Genomic DNA, 16,870 nt, shown 5'->3' on the forward strand with positions numbered 1-16,870 from the left:
TTCTCCCCTCACCTTCAGGTGTGGTACCACAGGCTGCTCCTGCCATGGCTCCACTTCGCTAGCTTTGGAATATAACTTAGTCCAAGAAAATAATTTTTATGATGACTCGAACACAAATACAGCAATATAGCACTTTCCATGTCAGCATTTCAACAAATCACAATGCAATGTGATATCACATCCCTAATTTTTCTGCAAAGATATTGCATCTATGTATTCTCTCAGTTTACAATCAATATCGCAGGCAACACCACCCCCCGACCCCTTCAAAGAAAACAGCATTCTTCTTCTATGAAGGTCAAATCCTGGTCTTCAGAGGCATCGCAGAAGACACCCAACATTATCTTCAACTGACTAGGTAGTCTGATTGGCTATAACATTAAGAAACAAACAAAATAAAAAAGAGGGAAAGGTCAAAAAACCAAAGCTTCAATCTGTTTTCTGACTGAAGAAAAATCTCTTTTTTGTGCAACAGCTACACCAATGCATGTCTTTTATACACAGAGGGATACAGGTAACTTTGTTCTCGAGCTGCAGGTGTTCCTATAGCCTGCTTGTCCCAGTATTAGCTTTAACTTGAAGCTAACTTTATAAATGAAGCCGAGCAAGCCTTTGGATGTACTATGCCGTTTCCGTAACAGAATACCATGTGTGCATCTGTTTGAAAGGTTTATTTCTATCTTCATAAATACATAATTTTCTAAACACTGTGCAAGGCACCAAAAAATTAAGTAAAATCTTTTCTTTTAGAGTATTTTAATCTCTGTTGACTCAATGAAGTAAATAAGAATCTGAAACCACCTATTTGCCAATTACAAGCCAGCAGTTAAGGCAGGTACCATTGATACAGTGCATGAATTTTCTATTGCAGTTATTTAAACAAGCAGCGTTTTACTAGAAGTGCATATACAAACTGAATTCCAAACATCAGCAACCCAAGATAGGCACCTAGTTATGAAATTTCCTTGTATGTGTAGTAGAATGCCAAAGTACTGCCATAAAGTGCAAAGACTATGGACAATAACACTTTCTTTTGAGCATTTTGATACCAGTAACATAATACAACGGCTAAACATTTATAAATGTGGTTTCCATTACAAAAACATGTTCCACATAAAAGCTTCATAATACAATCCAGAAACAGAACTTGTGCGTGTACATATTTAAAAAGTTGAAGCTGTACTGGCAGACTCAGGTACCAGGTCTCTTTTCGCTGACCTCTACAGACACGCACTACGTTTATAACCAATTTACACGTACAGTCAGAATCATTCCGCGTTGAGCACCGTGAGTTTTTCCATTTGAGTGACGATGTGTGACATCCGCCCTGGTAATCTGCAACCCAGCATTGCCTGTAAGATGATCTGGTTCACAGCTCTCACCCAACCCTCCCCAATAAATGGAACCTAAAATTAGTGTCTTCCCAACACAAGCACATGTCAGATGTGGACAAATACATTCATGGTCCCAAACTTAAAACAACTGGTAAGAATTTCACAGTGATCTGGTTAAGGAAGCACAAAGACAAATGATTACGTTTAAGATGAAAATTGCTTTAAAACTCAAATGAAGCTAAAATGTTTTATATGATGAGAAGCTAAAGGAACAAAAGTATTAACCAATTAGAAAAGTGGCTCTTTCCCAACTAATAACAAAAAAATCTACAGCAATAAACTTAGGGTCCTACTGCTGCAGCAGCCTTTGAGGTAGGTGGTGATGGCTTAAACCGAGGTAGGTAAAGTCCAAACTTGTTTTCAATCCCTGCAAAAGTGGCAACTGCCAATTTGTAACCACCAACATGGTCAGGGTTAGGAGCAGGGAGCGTGATCCTAGATTTAGGAACTGGCTCTGATCCGGCTGGTTTTCTGCAAAATAATAATAATAAAAAATTAATTTCCATAGCGTAAAACGAGCATTCACAAAAATCTCCTCCAAAAAGCAATCTGACAACACCTCCCAGTATGTGACTACATTAAGTGCTGCAATGCACTGACAAGGGCCTTCACATTCGTTGAGAAAGAGGATGGTCAAATCCAGATAAAGCTTTTAGTCCATTAATCAAAACTGCAGTGTGGGGAAGCTGTGGTTCAGTATGCACAACCCATCTGGGAACTTAGCAGTTTAAATATCTTTTGTGGTGGCTTTCTATCTATTGTCCCCAAAGCTTTGTAAATGTTCTGCAGCTGCTCCTGGTGTGTTAAAATAGCTCCATGTGCATCCACATGTACTGCCCACAAAGGAGGCACAGCTGAGGCTCCATCAAACAGTATTTGGGCTTGGTGACACCTAGAGACCTTTTTGGGTGTCAAAATGCCCTTCACCACACTAACGAGGACTAATGCAGAGTGTGTCCTGACCTGGTAGGTGTCACACTTCCATGGAAGCTTTATCCCCACCCCATTATTTAGCCTCTCGCTGTCTCTGTAACCCAGGTCCCCAGCTCAAAATGGTGACATAAAACCTGGCAATGTCTTGCTGTGATACAGGTCCTGGAATATCCAGGTGTGGTGTGGCTTAAGTAACATTGGCAAAACCTTTGTGATGTGTCCTACATAATGGTAAGGTTCTGCCCCTGACATATCCAGGACACACAGAACCCAGAGCAGCTGTGGGCCCCAGGCAGATTCGGACACCACATACTTACACCCCCCCGAAGTCCACGTAGAACCATCTCTGCAGTAGCTCGTAAGTCACCAGAGTTACACCAAACTGAGGAGATGATCGGAACACACGAGCTTGAAAGAAAATAAAAGTCTCTAAGTGACAAAAAAAAAAACACGACTAAAGCTCACTCAGTAATCAGGGCCGTTTTACACACCTCCTGCTCCTTTCCACAGAGCCTTTGGACCTTCCTCTCGAAGGATCTTCACAAAACAATCCACCACGCCGCTGTAGGTGGTCTGCCCTGCCCGGGCTGCCACCTGTAGCCTGGTTTTGATGACATCCGCAGGGGTCACCAGCGAGGCCGCGGGCATACCTAGGAACAGAAAAACCATCAGGGGGGCATTGCTGACTTGTCACAGCTGCCACAAACCCCTTTCACCCAGGGGTAGACGTCTCCCTTCAGGAGAAGCCAGCCACGAAGCTGGAAAGGCAAACAAGCAGCAAGAGGCAGCTGTGGCGGACGCGGCTCCCCTCCGAGAAAGCCTCTCCTAGAGGAACAACCCTCTCACACGCTTCCTGTCGAGCTGGGAGGCACGGGCTGCATTTTTCGGCGCTAACCAGAAACTTGCATAGCTAATGAGCACAGAGTTTTTGGAGGTGAGGTCGGTCTCTCCTTTTCCTTTTCACGCCTCTCTGTGGTTCCTGGCACCCTGGCCGCACGCTGTGCTGGAATAGCTTGCACACACACGTCCCCCTCAGCCTCACACAGCAGTGCCACCACAGCTAGATAATGCTCTGCAAGGCGCGAGGGCTAAGGTTTGAAAGAAAGGTTCATTTTCCTCATTAGGAATGGCAGATTGCTCAGCTGCAAAGCCACACTGACATCCTCCGAAGAACACTTGGAGGAAGATTTAAATTTGCCCTGGCAGATCATCAACTGAAGGCAAAAACTACCAAATTACCAACGGGCAGTATTTCTGAAGTCACTCCCATCCAAACTGGGGCTGCCCATGTTTAGAATTAAGGAGAAAAAAAAAAAAAAAGGCACCAGGACTGTACCCAGAAGACACTGTCTCTTATGGTTTTATTACTTTTCCATCCTGCATCTGTTCCAAACCAACTTGGTCAGATGTAGATGCATAAATTTCCTCTCCTTTTTTTTTTTTTTTTTTTTTTTTAGGCTTAATAATTCTGTAACAACTTTTGTCCAAACCAGCATGGTCTGGCTTCAAGCACCAAAGCACCCTTCTTGCAGACTGCTTCTGAGAGATGTAAATGTGTGAGTATCACCAAAGTAAGAACTCCTCCTCTCCTGGACCCCCCCAGAATAACACACATGCTGAACTTGCACAGTGATCAGCCTGGCAGGCAAGTGCTAAAACCCAACATAGGTTTCTCAGCTCTAGAAAGGCTGAAATTCCTCTGTGCTTATCCTTACCCACACCAGGACATTGGCTGAGTCTTCAGTTTAAATTTGGACTTCTGTCCTTCAAAAGCCAACCAGTGTTTTCAAGGAAAACCAAAGGACATACTTAGAAACAATTCTGCTTGCTACACATTGACTTCCCTCTCCTTATTCCTCATTCCTTATTACTGAGGATAGTTTGCATTTAAAGTTGTTAGCTTTTTTTTAATCCTGTTTTTAGAGCTATTTATACAGCACAAAAGACTTCACAGACAAATAAAAATGTACAGGTCGCTGCCCCGAGGAGCTTACAATTGGAACGAGACAAATTACACAGCGGGAGCTGACAATAAAAAAAAAGAGGAGCGCTGGGAGGAGAAGGAAGTGAGGGGGAGCAATAAGCAGATGGAGCAAATTAAGGAGATATCCTGTAGCAGATATTAGCAGCATCTCTTCAGAAAGCGCAGTGGCCCAACAGGTTGAGACATCTGGCAAACAGCACAAACCAGCAGCAGATCCAGCCAGATGACATCCGTGTTGCGTGTGTCCCCAGCAAGAACAAAAAGGAGGAAAACGCAGGCGGCAACGCCCGCTGGCCAAAGAGGCAGGTGAGAAGCTAAGCCCCAGCTTGAACATCCCAGTACAGAGGGCTGTGGAAAGCTGGTGCTTCCCACACCAGACGGAGCTCATATGCACGTCTGAACACAGGCTGCAGAGTCGAAAGCACGGCCAGAGCACAGAGGGCCAGGGACCGCCACGTGTCCCTTAGAGTCGCAGCCAGTAGCTAGGAGGTGGCAGGGCTTTGGTTCTGTCCTCCCCTTGGCTTTCTTGTGGCAAACAGAGCTGACGTGTACGCCCCCCCCCACGCTTTTCCTGTATCCAGTGAAGATGTTTCTTGTTTTCGTGAGCAGTATGATGAGTGTTCCATCTTAATACTGTAATTTGCTCATGAGAGTTAACTTAGAATGGATTTCACAGGAAGCCCTGAATAAAATTCGCATTATAGCTAGTTTGGTAAGCCGTACCAGCAACAATAAAGACTGCTTCTGTGCCTGGACTTCAAAGGGGCAGTTATCTCAGTCTGCAATCACCTGACAATGGCTAGAAAGAGAAAAATAGGAAAATCTAAGAAATGACTTGGCTTAAAAATGCCAGCTTATGTTTCAAGTCTGTAAATATGATCTAAAGTTCAAAAATTGTTTTGTTCCACTAAAATGGGTGAGAAATAAGCTGGATGTAAGCTCTGTCCATGAGGGGCTTGGAGGTTGGCTCTGTTTTTTGGGGGGAGGGTAGAGGACAAGGGTTTTTAAGCAGCAGCCATTTGAACACAGCTGGTTTTCCCGGTGCCAGGTTGATTCCTCTGGCCTACAGGGTACTGAATGCAGAGCCAGCACACAGAGCCGAGGCCACGTGCTTCTGCAAGGCACACCGACTGATCTGCACTGGCCTTGGCCACAGCCAGCATCCAGTTACGGGCTGTAAAAGGTCCTTGCTCTTCAAGGGGGACAGCCCCGTGTATAATCCTGACTGAGAACAGCTTCCCCAGGGAGAAGAAACCTTACAAATCAAACAAGAAAACAGGTGAACTCCTTAGTTACACTGGATCCATGCCTCTCCATCATTTTTCGAGCCCGGCAGGTTGCAGCAGCTGTGCACTGGCCATGCTGGAGGAAGAACTCGGGTGCAACTCTGGGGCACCACGCCAGGGCCTGACTACAGAGCAGACACAAAGGAAAACGGAGGCTGCAAAGTGTCTCCCTTTCTCCCTCTCCTATCAACTATGTAGGGAACTAAAACAAGCGAGTGCTCAAGGTTAACACCCAGCACCTCTTTCGTATCTGGATAGTCTAAGAAGCGGCAGCTTGTGGCACACAAGACAACAAGCGACACCTTTTGCTTTCTTCTGTGCCAAGTCCCTGTTGCCGTAGGAAAGAGAGCAGAATCCAAGCTGATCACCCCTTCTGAAACTACACAGCAAGACAGAAACAAGCACCCATCATGCAGCTTCTTCATGCAGGCAGAGCCTTTCCCAAGCCCTTTACATTTTTACTTGTCATAATCATGGTTTCAGCTTTATTTTTACATTGCCTCTTATACCTTACCTTATACCTTCTACTACCAAGTGAAAGTCTGCATCTAAATCATCAGAACTATTTTCAGGCTTTCCTGTTCTGATAAGGATGACGTCCTCACAAAGCCAAGTAACTGCATAAAATACTGTGGATAGCAATTGAGTTTCATCATTTGGTCACGTTTTGTCTGTGTGTTCATACAGCTGTACTGCCAGCATGGTTGTTGGATTCCATACAACAAAAGTCAAGATTCTTTGATCCCAAAGAATTTCACGACTGGCATGATTTCATTTTCAGTGATTTCATTTAGAAACCATTTCAACAGATCTTTACCAGTTGGCCAACCAGCCAAAGCCAACAGCACAGTAACTTCACAAGCAAAGATTATAGATGATGACAAAACACCAGAACGTAAATCTTTCCCTTCCTTTTTACCTCCTGATCATTATGAATAAACCACGAACTTACAGGATCTTTATTTTTAACCCCAACTCATTTCTTCAGCATCCTGTTATTTGCACACAAGGCTGCAAAACGTGTAGTTCTTCTGAGCTTTTCGGAGCTCCCATTGCTGTAACTACTGCACTGCAGGTGCGACATAATGGCACGCAGAAAGAAGTTGGGGCACTTACCAGCTACAGATCCAGCCAAGAGTAGATTTCCAGGGCTGACCCTCCCATCTTCATTTGCGAATGAAGATTTCAAATGAGCATAGCAGGGGAAGTAAATAGCAGAGAAGGGAATGTCACGCAAAAAACACGCCTTAGCACCCTGTGTTGAAAAAGAGAACAGGTTTTGAGAATGAACAAATTGAACACGATGAACTATGAACACCAGAAAACCGAGCAACATCACAATTTTTGTTTTGTCACAAAGGGCTTACAGAAAGAGCAATTCCTCCTCTCAAACTTTTGTGAGATACATGTGTTTCACTCTGCTGAGTAGTGTCTGTGCATTGTTTCTGGATTCAGTAATTATTATCATTATATTTATTTGTCTGCTTGTTCTCCCTCACTCCCTAATAGTGTAGTTATTTATTGGTAACAGAGAAAATGTTATGTGCTGGCATAAACTCTGACAGTACCTTTGAGAAGTAGTAAATAGTTGACACTTTAGCCATGTGCCTGAAAAGGAAGTTCAGGGTATGTCTGAAGAAGTCACAGGTCAGGTCCATCCCTTCTCATTTCCACTTACAATAAATACCTTAGAGAAAACAGTGCCTGGTCCCTCTGTGCAGACATTGCAACTGATATTGCAACACGTATCAAGGGAGAGAAAGGGTGTAGGGCCACAACACCAGCCCGTTCACACAACAATAATGGAGTGATTTATTTGTGATTTTTGAAGCACAAGTGGTCTGGGATACAGCTTGTTTTCAAGTTTCAGCTCTTGCTACCCATTTGCTTATTGGTACAGCCAACATAGTAGCACTACAGAGGGTTTCAAATTTAAGAGGGCAGTAAACAGGCAAGGAAAATTCTGGAGTAACAGCAAGCAAAGCTTGCTAGTTTTTCTACCAAGATGTTAGGGGGGTTGGGGGTAAAGCCACTATAGCAGGTCAACCAAAGTGTAATACCAAATAATATCCCCGCTCCAACAGCAAAAGGGACTTGCAGCCTACTTTTGCCCAACACAGAGATCCAGAAGACACCTGAGCCTGGACACACCAGGGCTGAGACAGGCGGGCAGACACAAACAGGAGGCGGATTTAGGAAACGGGTAAACTCAAGCTTCAGAAAGAAACGCTTGGCGGATGAGGCTAAGCCTCCTCTCTTTGAAGCCAGGGTGGAGTTGTGGTGAAACTACTTGAGGTTCATCCACCAGCCCTCCTGGGATGCCCTCGTTACTGCACTTGGGTGTACAGCTCCACCAGGGCATGGCTCGCTGCCAGGCATTTCACAGGTGACGTGCTAATACGCCCAGAATTTAATTAAATCTAATGATATGCCTGCTCGTATCTGTGAGCTTAGCTTGTACTGTAATAGCAGTGAACACAGACTGCTGATGCAAGTTGGATGCTGGTTATCCAGCAAACACGCAAGGGTTGCAAGGTGTCAGAAATACTGCAAAGATGCCTGTCAGAGAGGGCATTATGGTAAAATCAGTTCCTGTAAGCCCGTCCACAGGAGATGCTAATATGCGTATATGGAGAACACCTCTGAGAACACACAGATGTTATCTAAGAGCAGCCATTAGGTCTCCTCGTCAGACCTCCTGCACGGCACAGACCTCGCTGCCGAGTGCAGTGAGCACGACACGCTCTGCTGGAACCCGCTTCTCTCCACAACCCCTCCTCAGCTTACTTCTTGTCCTTCCTTCTCAGACTGGGAGCTGCCATTCCGGAAAAAAAAAAAAAAAAAAAAAGCAACAACAACAACAAAAAAACACTAGGGTTTTACCAAACTCTGTATGAAAAGACAACTTTTTAATGATCAAATGTCTGCACTGTACTTACCTCACAGAAAAATTAGGAAATTCACTAACGAAACATTCCCAGCCCAACACGGTTTCTTCAAAGATTTATTTTTAGAGCATACTTTTCCTCAGAGCAAATCTCCTTGCTGCCTTTGCCCTCAGGGCACATTACTTTTATTTTCCTTGCAGTGCTGCCATTAAGCACCGTGCACATTTTTCCCCCGCATTTTTTTCATACTCCGAAATACCTCTACATCGCTAAAATAACTTACGGAAATCAATAAACTCCAACTGCAAGCAACTCTTAGCCGAACCTGGGCTGCTACTATTCCTCCCCCTTCGTTAAAAAGCTCTTTTTTCACAGGACAGAACGAGCACATTGCTAATATCACTAATAACCCACGCTCAGGGACACCGAGAGAGAGAGAGGATGTCCATCAACGTAGTTGGCTGAGTGTAAACAAAACCCAGATCAAAACTTGGATCCACTTTAGTAATAACCCGGATTGGCTCCATTCCAGTATCGCAACAGTCTAGAGTTTCCCCCCATCGCTCCGTTTAAAGTCTGGGAAAGCATGTTTAAAAGCAGGCCTCATTTAACTTCAAGTTAATCATCCGCAACAGGCCTAGGCCAATTAGGACGGCTTAGGGAGATTGGCCACAGCATCTTGAAAAGCAAAAGCAACATTTATTTTGCTTCTCGCGCCTTTTTGATGTGGACAACGTGCTGAAAGCCATACGGAGTTTTAATCAATCCCCAGCAAGCCGTAAGGATCATCCGCCCGAGTTTGTTCTGGCAGCCGAGGCGCAGCCCTGCCAGGCCTGGAATCGGTGGGAGATCCCACACTCCGGGACGCGCGCCTCCCTCACGCACCGGCCACTTGGCTCCCACCTTCCATCCCTCTAATAACCTTAAAGCTCTTAATCTGGGGATACCATCTCACTGTATAAACCGATGGAGTGGGGAAAAAAAAAAAAAAAAAAAACACAACTGATTGTCAAAGATTCTGATAAATAAGCCCAAATCAGTGCCGGGGCAGGTTCTTTAGCATGCTAATTCCTGCTTATACCAGCTCTACCTGCAAATAAGGCCCTAAACAAACTATTTCTACTACAAGGGGAGGGTAATTATACTGACAAAGGCACCTCTGTGTCGGGTTGGGCACAAGGAGCCGGCAGGTCTGGGAGACGCAGGCTTAACCGAGTCTCCTGCAGTGAATGCACATTGTCTAGTGCAGGGGGAAAAATGCCAGACTGGGGGGACCCAGCAGCATTCAAGACAACAGTGGTGCACCTTGTCTGAGAGGGTTATTTAATGCTTCTGGCACCTGTACTTACAGCCACCCCCTCTTTTTCTCCTTTACAGGTTTAGAATTTATTTGGCATGTATAATTGTTATTTTGATCCTATAGCTACAAACAATAGGCAGCATGTCATTTCTTGATCATTTTGCATTCTTCTTGGGTTTTACTACCGAGTTAACCCTTTGGAACCGGAGCTGTGACAGCACCTAACAGGTTTTGTAGCAGTCAGGCAAATATTACTGGCATTTGCTTTCAAGGGCTGTAATTTTTTCTACTGTAAAATGACATTGCCTTAAAAGCCGCTGTAGGTTTTTATTCACACGTGTTTACTCCAACCAACACACAAAACTGATTTAGCACATCACGTTGGAGGAATAAAGCACTGATTTCTAACGCTGTGCCAGCAATTCACATTCACTTTGCAGACAAAACTTCTAACACCTAGGTGGAAGGGCTTTTTTTGGAAATAAACTTTCTGAACAGCAGGTTCTCATGTATGAGAACACAGTCACAAACGAGCGTGCTGGATGCAAATTAATATAATTCAAAACTTTTTCTGCTCCGTTTCATATGTTTATCATCTTGCTGCAAACCCACAAGCTGAAGAGGCAAAATACCTCAGCTGTTATCAAAAGCTGGCAGGTGGGAGCTTGGTACACATCCTGTCAACTGAGATTACACTTTCCAGGTCAACACACCAGAAGCCCATTTATGAAGTTGTCAAAAAAACACTGAAGAACAGACTATTGGAAGCTTTTCTCACTCTTTCTGGAAACGCAAGCGCTGTTGGCAGTATCAACCCAGGCATGATTCTGAGCTAAATACCTTCTAGGAATTGTAATCATAAACATTACCACAACCAATGTATCATTTCCTCACAGGATCTTTCACTATGGTATTATTTCCCATCTTCTTGGGATCACAGAGTAACTCTGTTGCACAAAATTAGGGAGCGTCACTGTGTGTTATGCTGCAAAGCATTACCCAGAATGATTATTTGTAAAAGGAGCAATAATTTATTGCAAGATTAATGTTAAATATTTTTATCTATGTTTGTATGACGTACAAAATAAGTAGGTATACTCACAATGCGTACATACACGAGCATTTTGAAGATGTCTTTGGAAACCACTACGCTATATGTTCAACTGACTTTAATAGGACTTTATGCATATTGCTGTGAAAGATAGGCAAAAAACAGATTACCTGATCTTGTACAATCACTTCAATATTCTATTGTGATTAGAAATTACAGGAAATCTATTAAAAACAGTGAAAACCTGAAATGTATCCTTTCTCACTTCTGCCAACATAAATGGTATTTTGCGTTAGGTTAAATGATATTTTCCCTGACTGGGATATTCAGTCTTTATATTTTTAAGAATAGCTGTCATCTACAGAACATCTGCAGCTAAAGAATTTACCACCCATACGCTTCCATGCCCTGGTGCCTTCACAGCAACAATTATCGGCAGAAATAAGCCAAATAGAGGCAACAAATTCCTTCTGCAAAAGTGCTGCAATGTGCTCCCCAAAGGAGCAGCTGGGTTTTGAGAAGCACAATGGCCTAAAATTATATTTACACAAGCAGTTCTGAATTTTAGACAAAGGTGGAAAAAAAATATTTGCTTTCTAGCTTTAAAGAACTTCAGGGGTTCAAGCCAGCAGTGGGCCTAATGAGCTGCATGTATCAAGTCTTCTTTCTGCTGGAATTAATTTTATTTCAAAGCTGCGTATCATCACAGAAGTGCTAGTATCGTAACACCCAGTGAAGGTGGAGTGAACCTGGAGGAAGCTTCAATTTTAAATTGTATTTATGATGATGGGACATATGAATGACAGGAAAAAAAAAATAATCTAGTCAACTTTAGTTCTTTGGCGGGGAAGGAAGAGAAGGAGAGGAGATCTAAATGACCTGACCTGGACCTCTATGCACCATGATAGCATTTTCCCTCCAAACAAAACTGTTGAGGGTTACAAGGGTACATGAAGATAATACTGGTCTTCAAGATGTGCTCCTGTAAGCACATCAGCAGAGAAAGGACAACTAAGGAAATTATGAGGCTGTTGCTCAATGGGGCAAGAAACACAGAGACAAAGAACATGAAAAATGGAGAAATTACTTCTTCGCCTTGCTTTTTACTAGTAAAATCTGCACTCAGGCTTCTCAGTTACATGAGCCTGCTAGAAAAGCCTGCAGGAGCACGGCATTACCTCCAGTAGGCAGGCACTTAAGCCATCTGCACATGCACAGTCCGTGAGGCCAGCTGAGACACCTCCAGTGGTGCTGTGATAGCTGGCTGATGTCACAGGGAGTCTGCTATTACTGCCAAAAGGTCAAGTCAGTCAAGGGGGTTGGATGACTGAAAAAAAAAGACAAACATCACACCCACCTTGAAGAAGAATGAGAAGGAAGATTTGGGAAACTACAAGCTGTTTGGACACCACTCAGTCCCTGGGAGATTTACAAAGCAAATCCTCCTGGAAGCTGTTCCCAAGCACATGAAGGGCGAGGGAGATGTTGGGAACAACCAGTATGGATTAACCAAACCGTGACCCTGACCGCCAGACCTGTGGATAAGGGGGCAGCAATGGATGTTGTATACCGTGACTGTAGGCAAGGCTGCTGAGATGATCTGCCATAGTATCTTCATAGCTACACTGGTGGCACATGGGCTGCACTCTCAGCAGATTACTGGATGATGCTGAATTTGGAGGAGTAGCTAGTGTGCTGTAGGGCAAGGCTGCTGTGCAGAGGGACCCTCACAGCATGGAGAGATGGGCTGACAAGAATGTCATGAAATTCAAAACGGCAAATGCAAAGTCCTGCATCTGAACTGGAAAAGCCCAAGGCAGCAGGACAGGCTGGGGCTGGGTAGCCAGAAAGTAGATGTGCAGAGTAAGTCCTGGGGGTGCTGGTGGACAAGTTGAGCATGAGTAAGCAATGCCTCTGCAGTAAAGACAGCCACACCCTGGGCTGCATTAGCAAGGGTGCAAGGGAAGTGATGTTCCCCTTCCACTCAGCACTGGTGAGACGGCACTGGAGTCCAGTAGCCAGTTCTGGGCTCCCCAGTAGACCAAAGACATTGCCACGCTGCCACCAAGATGGTCAGGTAGCCTGTGGCACATAAGGAGAGGCTGAGGGAACTCAGCTCAACTCTGAGAAGAGCAGGGCAGAGGGGAGGCACCTTACTGCTTTCTTCAACCACCTAAAAGGAGGGTGCAGGGAATACCCCTCCTGTTGGAAAGGTGTTTTTTTGTTGTTGTTGTTGTTTTGTTGTTGTTTAAAAACATGAACGTGGTCAAACACCAAGTCAGGTTCCCCAGATGAACTGCAGACCAGCTTTCAACACAAAGCACTCTAACATTTTAAGTCGCCGTGCACAGAGCAGAGGTCGCAGCAGAGCACTCCCGTGAATTGTTCTGACATTAGCACAGTAGAGCACCATGTTAACACACCAATGAATGGCCCCAAAGAATATTAATCTCCCTAATACAGGAGAGCATCAAAACTGTGTAACCCAGCTCCTCAGTGATCACCAACTGGCTATGCACTTGGACTAGAAAACTGGGATAATTACGACCATAATCAATACAAGATTCGCTCAGCTGGATGGAAAAAAGGTTGACATAACATTTCCTTTGTTAATTTGTTGACATGTGACACAAGATTTATTGGTCTGTGCATTAGTTTTCTCCGTTAATGGACAACAGGAACACTGAAATTACCTGTATTGGGGTGTGTGGAAGTTTTCTATTTTAAAATCTACAAAAATCATAGCATGGTTAATGCAAAATAAACTAATTCAAACAACAAGCAGTAGATCTTGTTAAGACACGCAGGCATTTGCCTTGTGAAGCTAGGACTGACGTACAGTCAGTCCTTCTGGCTGCAGGTATAATTAATGGCAGTACATTCTTCCCTGCTGACTATGATACTGGACTCACAGATTTTCACCCAAATTTTAGCAGAAAAGTTTCTTAGGAACTAAGCAGAGCATGCTGGATTGATCTGTTGTGGTCAGAACAGCTTTCAGGTTGATTTATCGGGGACTGGGAAAACAGAACCTTTAACGCAGTCCCTGCAGCATGGTAAGTGAAACAGCACCAAAGCACAGAGAGAACCAGAAGAGCCAGTGTGCCACGGACTGGATGACCGTTCCTGATTTAAGAGCTTTGTAACTTATCAACACCAAAGTAAACTTGCATTGACACGCAGTGGAAACGCTTCTGCGCTGCTATGAGCTGATGGACCGACTGGTAATGTTCTCATCACAGAAATAAAACTGCTTGAAAATACCCGTGCTTCTGTTTTGGACAAATATCATTATGGTAATGTTAGTTTCAACATAACATCACAACTTCTGGAGTCCACCTTTCTATTAAAAATGTCATATCTCCCCATTTATTTCATGTCTCTAGCAAGTCTATTTTCTCCACTGAAGGTGGTACAGAAAATCAGTGATGTTTGCTCTCTGTGGATTTTACCAAACTGCTAGTCTGAGGGAATCTCTTTCCATCCCCTCTCACAGCAAGACCTCTAAGGAGGTTCTGCAAGCAACAGGGGATGGTGTCTCTGCACAGCTTCTTATACCATCCCATGGCCTCCTCTAGACAGTGGCCATCTTCACCTTTTCCTGTAGTGCCATCAGACCCGATACAGGCACTTGTTAATGGCCATTTGGGGGTTGGAACTAGGTATCTTTAAGGTCCCTTCCAACCCAAGCCTATTAATTCAGTCATCAGAAGTGAATTATTTGGCTGGTCACATTCTCATGTTCAGATACTGAGCAGTGGTGGAAACCACAGCAGAAAACCGCAGTCAACCCTTCTTAGGGCAGTTTTACAAGAGTTTCTAACAGGTCAAACAGAAACGAGGGAACATTATGCTCTTGAACCAAAGCTGGTAGTTAATTTTTGTTGGGTTTGGTTTCTCTGGGCCACAAAAGAAAGAAAGAAAGAAAGAAAAAAAAAACAGAATTATTCAGAAAATATTCAATACCAAACAGAAAAAAAAAAAAAAAGGAAAAAAAATATTGACCGCAAAATGAAATATTACATTTCAATTTTGGATTGTTAAACCATTTAAAAAAAAAATAAAGAAAACCATTTCAAACAAACAACATAAAAAATCCTGAGAAGTCTAGAATTTTGCTTTCACTTGCAAAATTAAGTGAATCAGTTGGTCCTTAATCATCACTAGCACACAACAGTGTTTAAACATCTGGAATATTTGCATGAAGGCCCATCAAGCCTATAACTTAAAGATTCATAAACAGAAATATTTTCTAAAAAACGGACCTGTTTTTGTTCTTCTGCAGTAGCACACATACACTACTATTTAGTTCTGCTAAAATAAATACATTTGGGGCATCAGATATATCTTTACACGGACACAAAAACCAAAGCTAAACCAAAGTCTTAAGATGCAAATGAAAGTCCTGTTCATGTTAAGAGTGAACAGCAGCATGACAAGTGCTGAGATAGACACAAAATCCTCATTTCTGTTTTACAGTTTTATGGCTAATTTGACTAGGTAGGTGTACAACCATTCCAAGTTTATCAAGATAGTTCAGTTCTCTTCAGTAAAGTATTTATTATTTGATATTCAACTGGTCAATGCAGTCACTGAATTAATTTACAAGCAGCACCTGCCGCACAGATAGCACCTTCCAAATCTAGTTTAGGCTGAAATTAAGTTTAGACCACTGCTGCCTCTGGGCAGTGTTTTCTGGGGCTGGTGACTTACACGCGATGCAATGAGGTATTAATCCCTGCCTGGCCTCGCCAACGCTGACAGCTTCAGCACAAGCATTCAGATGAATAATGTGTATGCACCTAACACTGCTGCTTCCAGAAGCACCTCAAGGCACCGTAAAGCTTCTCTGATGCAGAACGACGAGTTCCCCATGCTGTGAGGCCATTCTCCTCCCTCTGTGTGGACAGACCATTGTGAGGGGCTACACAGCAAGTCCATCCCTGTTCAGAAAACTAAGCTGTAAGGAGGAATAGATTTTCGTTTTAATTAATTTCCCATTCCAGATTATTATGTGGCTGCACCAATACTCGCAGTGGTGTAAGGATAGGACTGCTCTTTTTTTTGGCTCCAGCGCTAAAATATTTGGTGAATAACAGCACAAACGTGCCCAATGGCAGAGCTAGCAGTGGCTAAGAGTGCACAGGAAAAGGGCTTTCTGATGTGGGCTGTGCTCTGTTGGGTGGATGACTGACTCCCAGGTCAAGTTTTCTAGTTTTGCCAAATCTGTCCAGTGTTTGCAGGCAACGAATTCAAATTGGACTTACAAAAGGACACACACACAGCAGGGTTGGGGAGAGAAAAGAGAAAGGGGCAGAGAGAGAGCAATAAAGACAGCAGAAGAGTAAAAACAAAACAAAAAACCTTCTGTGGTTTTTTTTGTGCAGATAAATTGACTTAATGAATGAAGCGAAGAAACCACATAGATTAAACAACACTGTCTGTCTTAATGCAAAGTAGTGATGTAACAGCTCATGTTCAGGTGTATTCCTTAAAAATATTCCCAAACTATATACACTAGAAAACACAAATAACCCATAATATCTCAGGTTGTACTATTTAAAAATGGAAAAAAAAACAGCAAACACTGTTGAACAACTAATAGCACATATTCAGGAAAAAAAAAGTAGAAATGCTACCTTCAGTCAACTTGCTTGCCATTCTTTCTCATTTTGTGTTTTCTTTTTACTAGTTCATGTAAAAGTCAGTAGCTGCCCTCCATTCCTACCCAGCCTAAGGGATGCAGACTGTTTACCATAGCCACGTTTTCAGTTGTAAATGTTGACCTGATCGACACCATAATGTCATTTACTAGGAGTTTACACAATGGCATCAGCTTCAGTAAAACACCTAAAAAATTAGCAAGTCGATTTAAAGGGAAAAACAACTCCCCATTAAATCCTATTCAGACCTGCTACTTCTCTCCAGGCCAAAACATACATACATCTACTCCCCGGGCAGGTTTCCTCTTTGTAATGTTAAAAGAACAATTTAAAAGGATTGTAAGCTTAAAAATGTGACTGAAATTTAAATA

The 16,870-nt window shown here is 43.3% G+C and overlaps 1 protein-coding gene across 4 annotated transcripts in view; it reads right to left on the bottom strand.

Annotated features, from left to right (window-relative positions):
• Nucleotides 1–433: 433 nt before the first annotated feature.
• Nucleotides 434–16,870, bottom strand: part of SLC25A13 (solute carrier family 25 member 13) — a 99,199-nt gene continuing 82,762 nt past the window's right edge. For all 4 annotated transcript variants that reach the window (XM_035317344.1, XM_035317345.1, XM_035317343.1 and 1 more), the window contains 4 exons: nucleotides 6,714–6,852; nucleotides 2,819–2,977; nucleotides 2,645–2,735; nucleotides 434–1,865 (listed from right to left, as the gene is read on the bottom strand). In XM_035317344.1, coding sequence (XP_035173235.1) covers nucleotides 1,676–1,865; nucleotides 2,645–2,735; nucleotides 2,819–2,977; nucleotides 6,714–6,852 — 579 coding nt within the window. In that variant the 3' untranslated portion in view covers nucleotides 434–1,675. The remainder of the gene's footprint in view (nucleotides 1,866–2,644; nucleotides 2,736–2,818; nucleotides 2,978–6,713; nucleotides 6,853–16,870) is intronic.

This window comes from Oxyura jamaicensis, chromosome 2 (genome assembly GCF_011077185.1).
Source record: "Oxyura jamaicensis isolate SHBP4307 breed ruddy duck chromosome 2, BPBGC_Ojam_1.0, whole genome shotgun sequence".
NCBI classification, from domain to species: Eukaryota; Metazoa; Chordata; class Aves; order Anseriformes; family Anatidae; genus Oxyura; species Oxyura jamaicensis.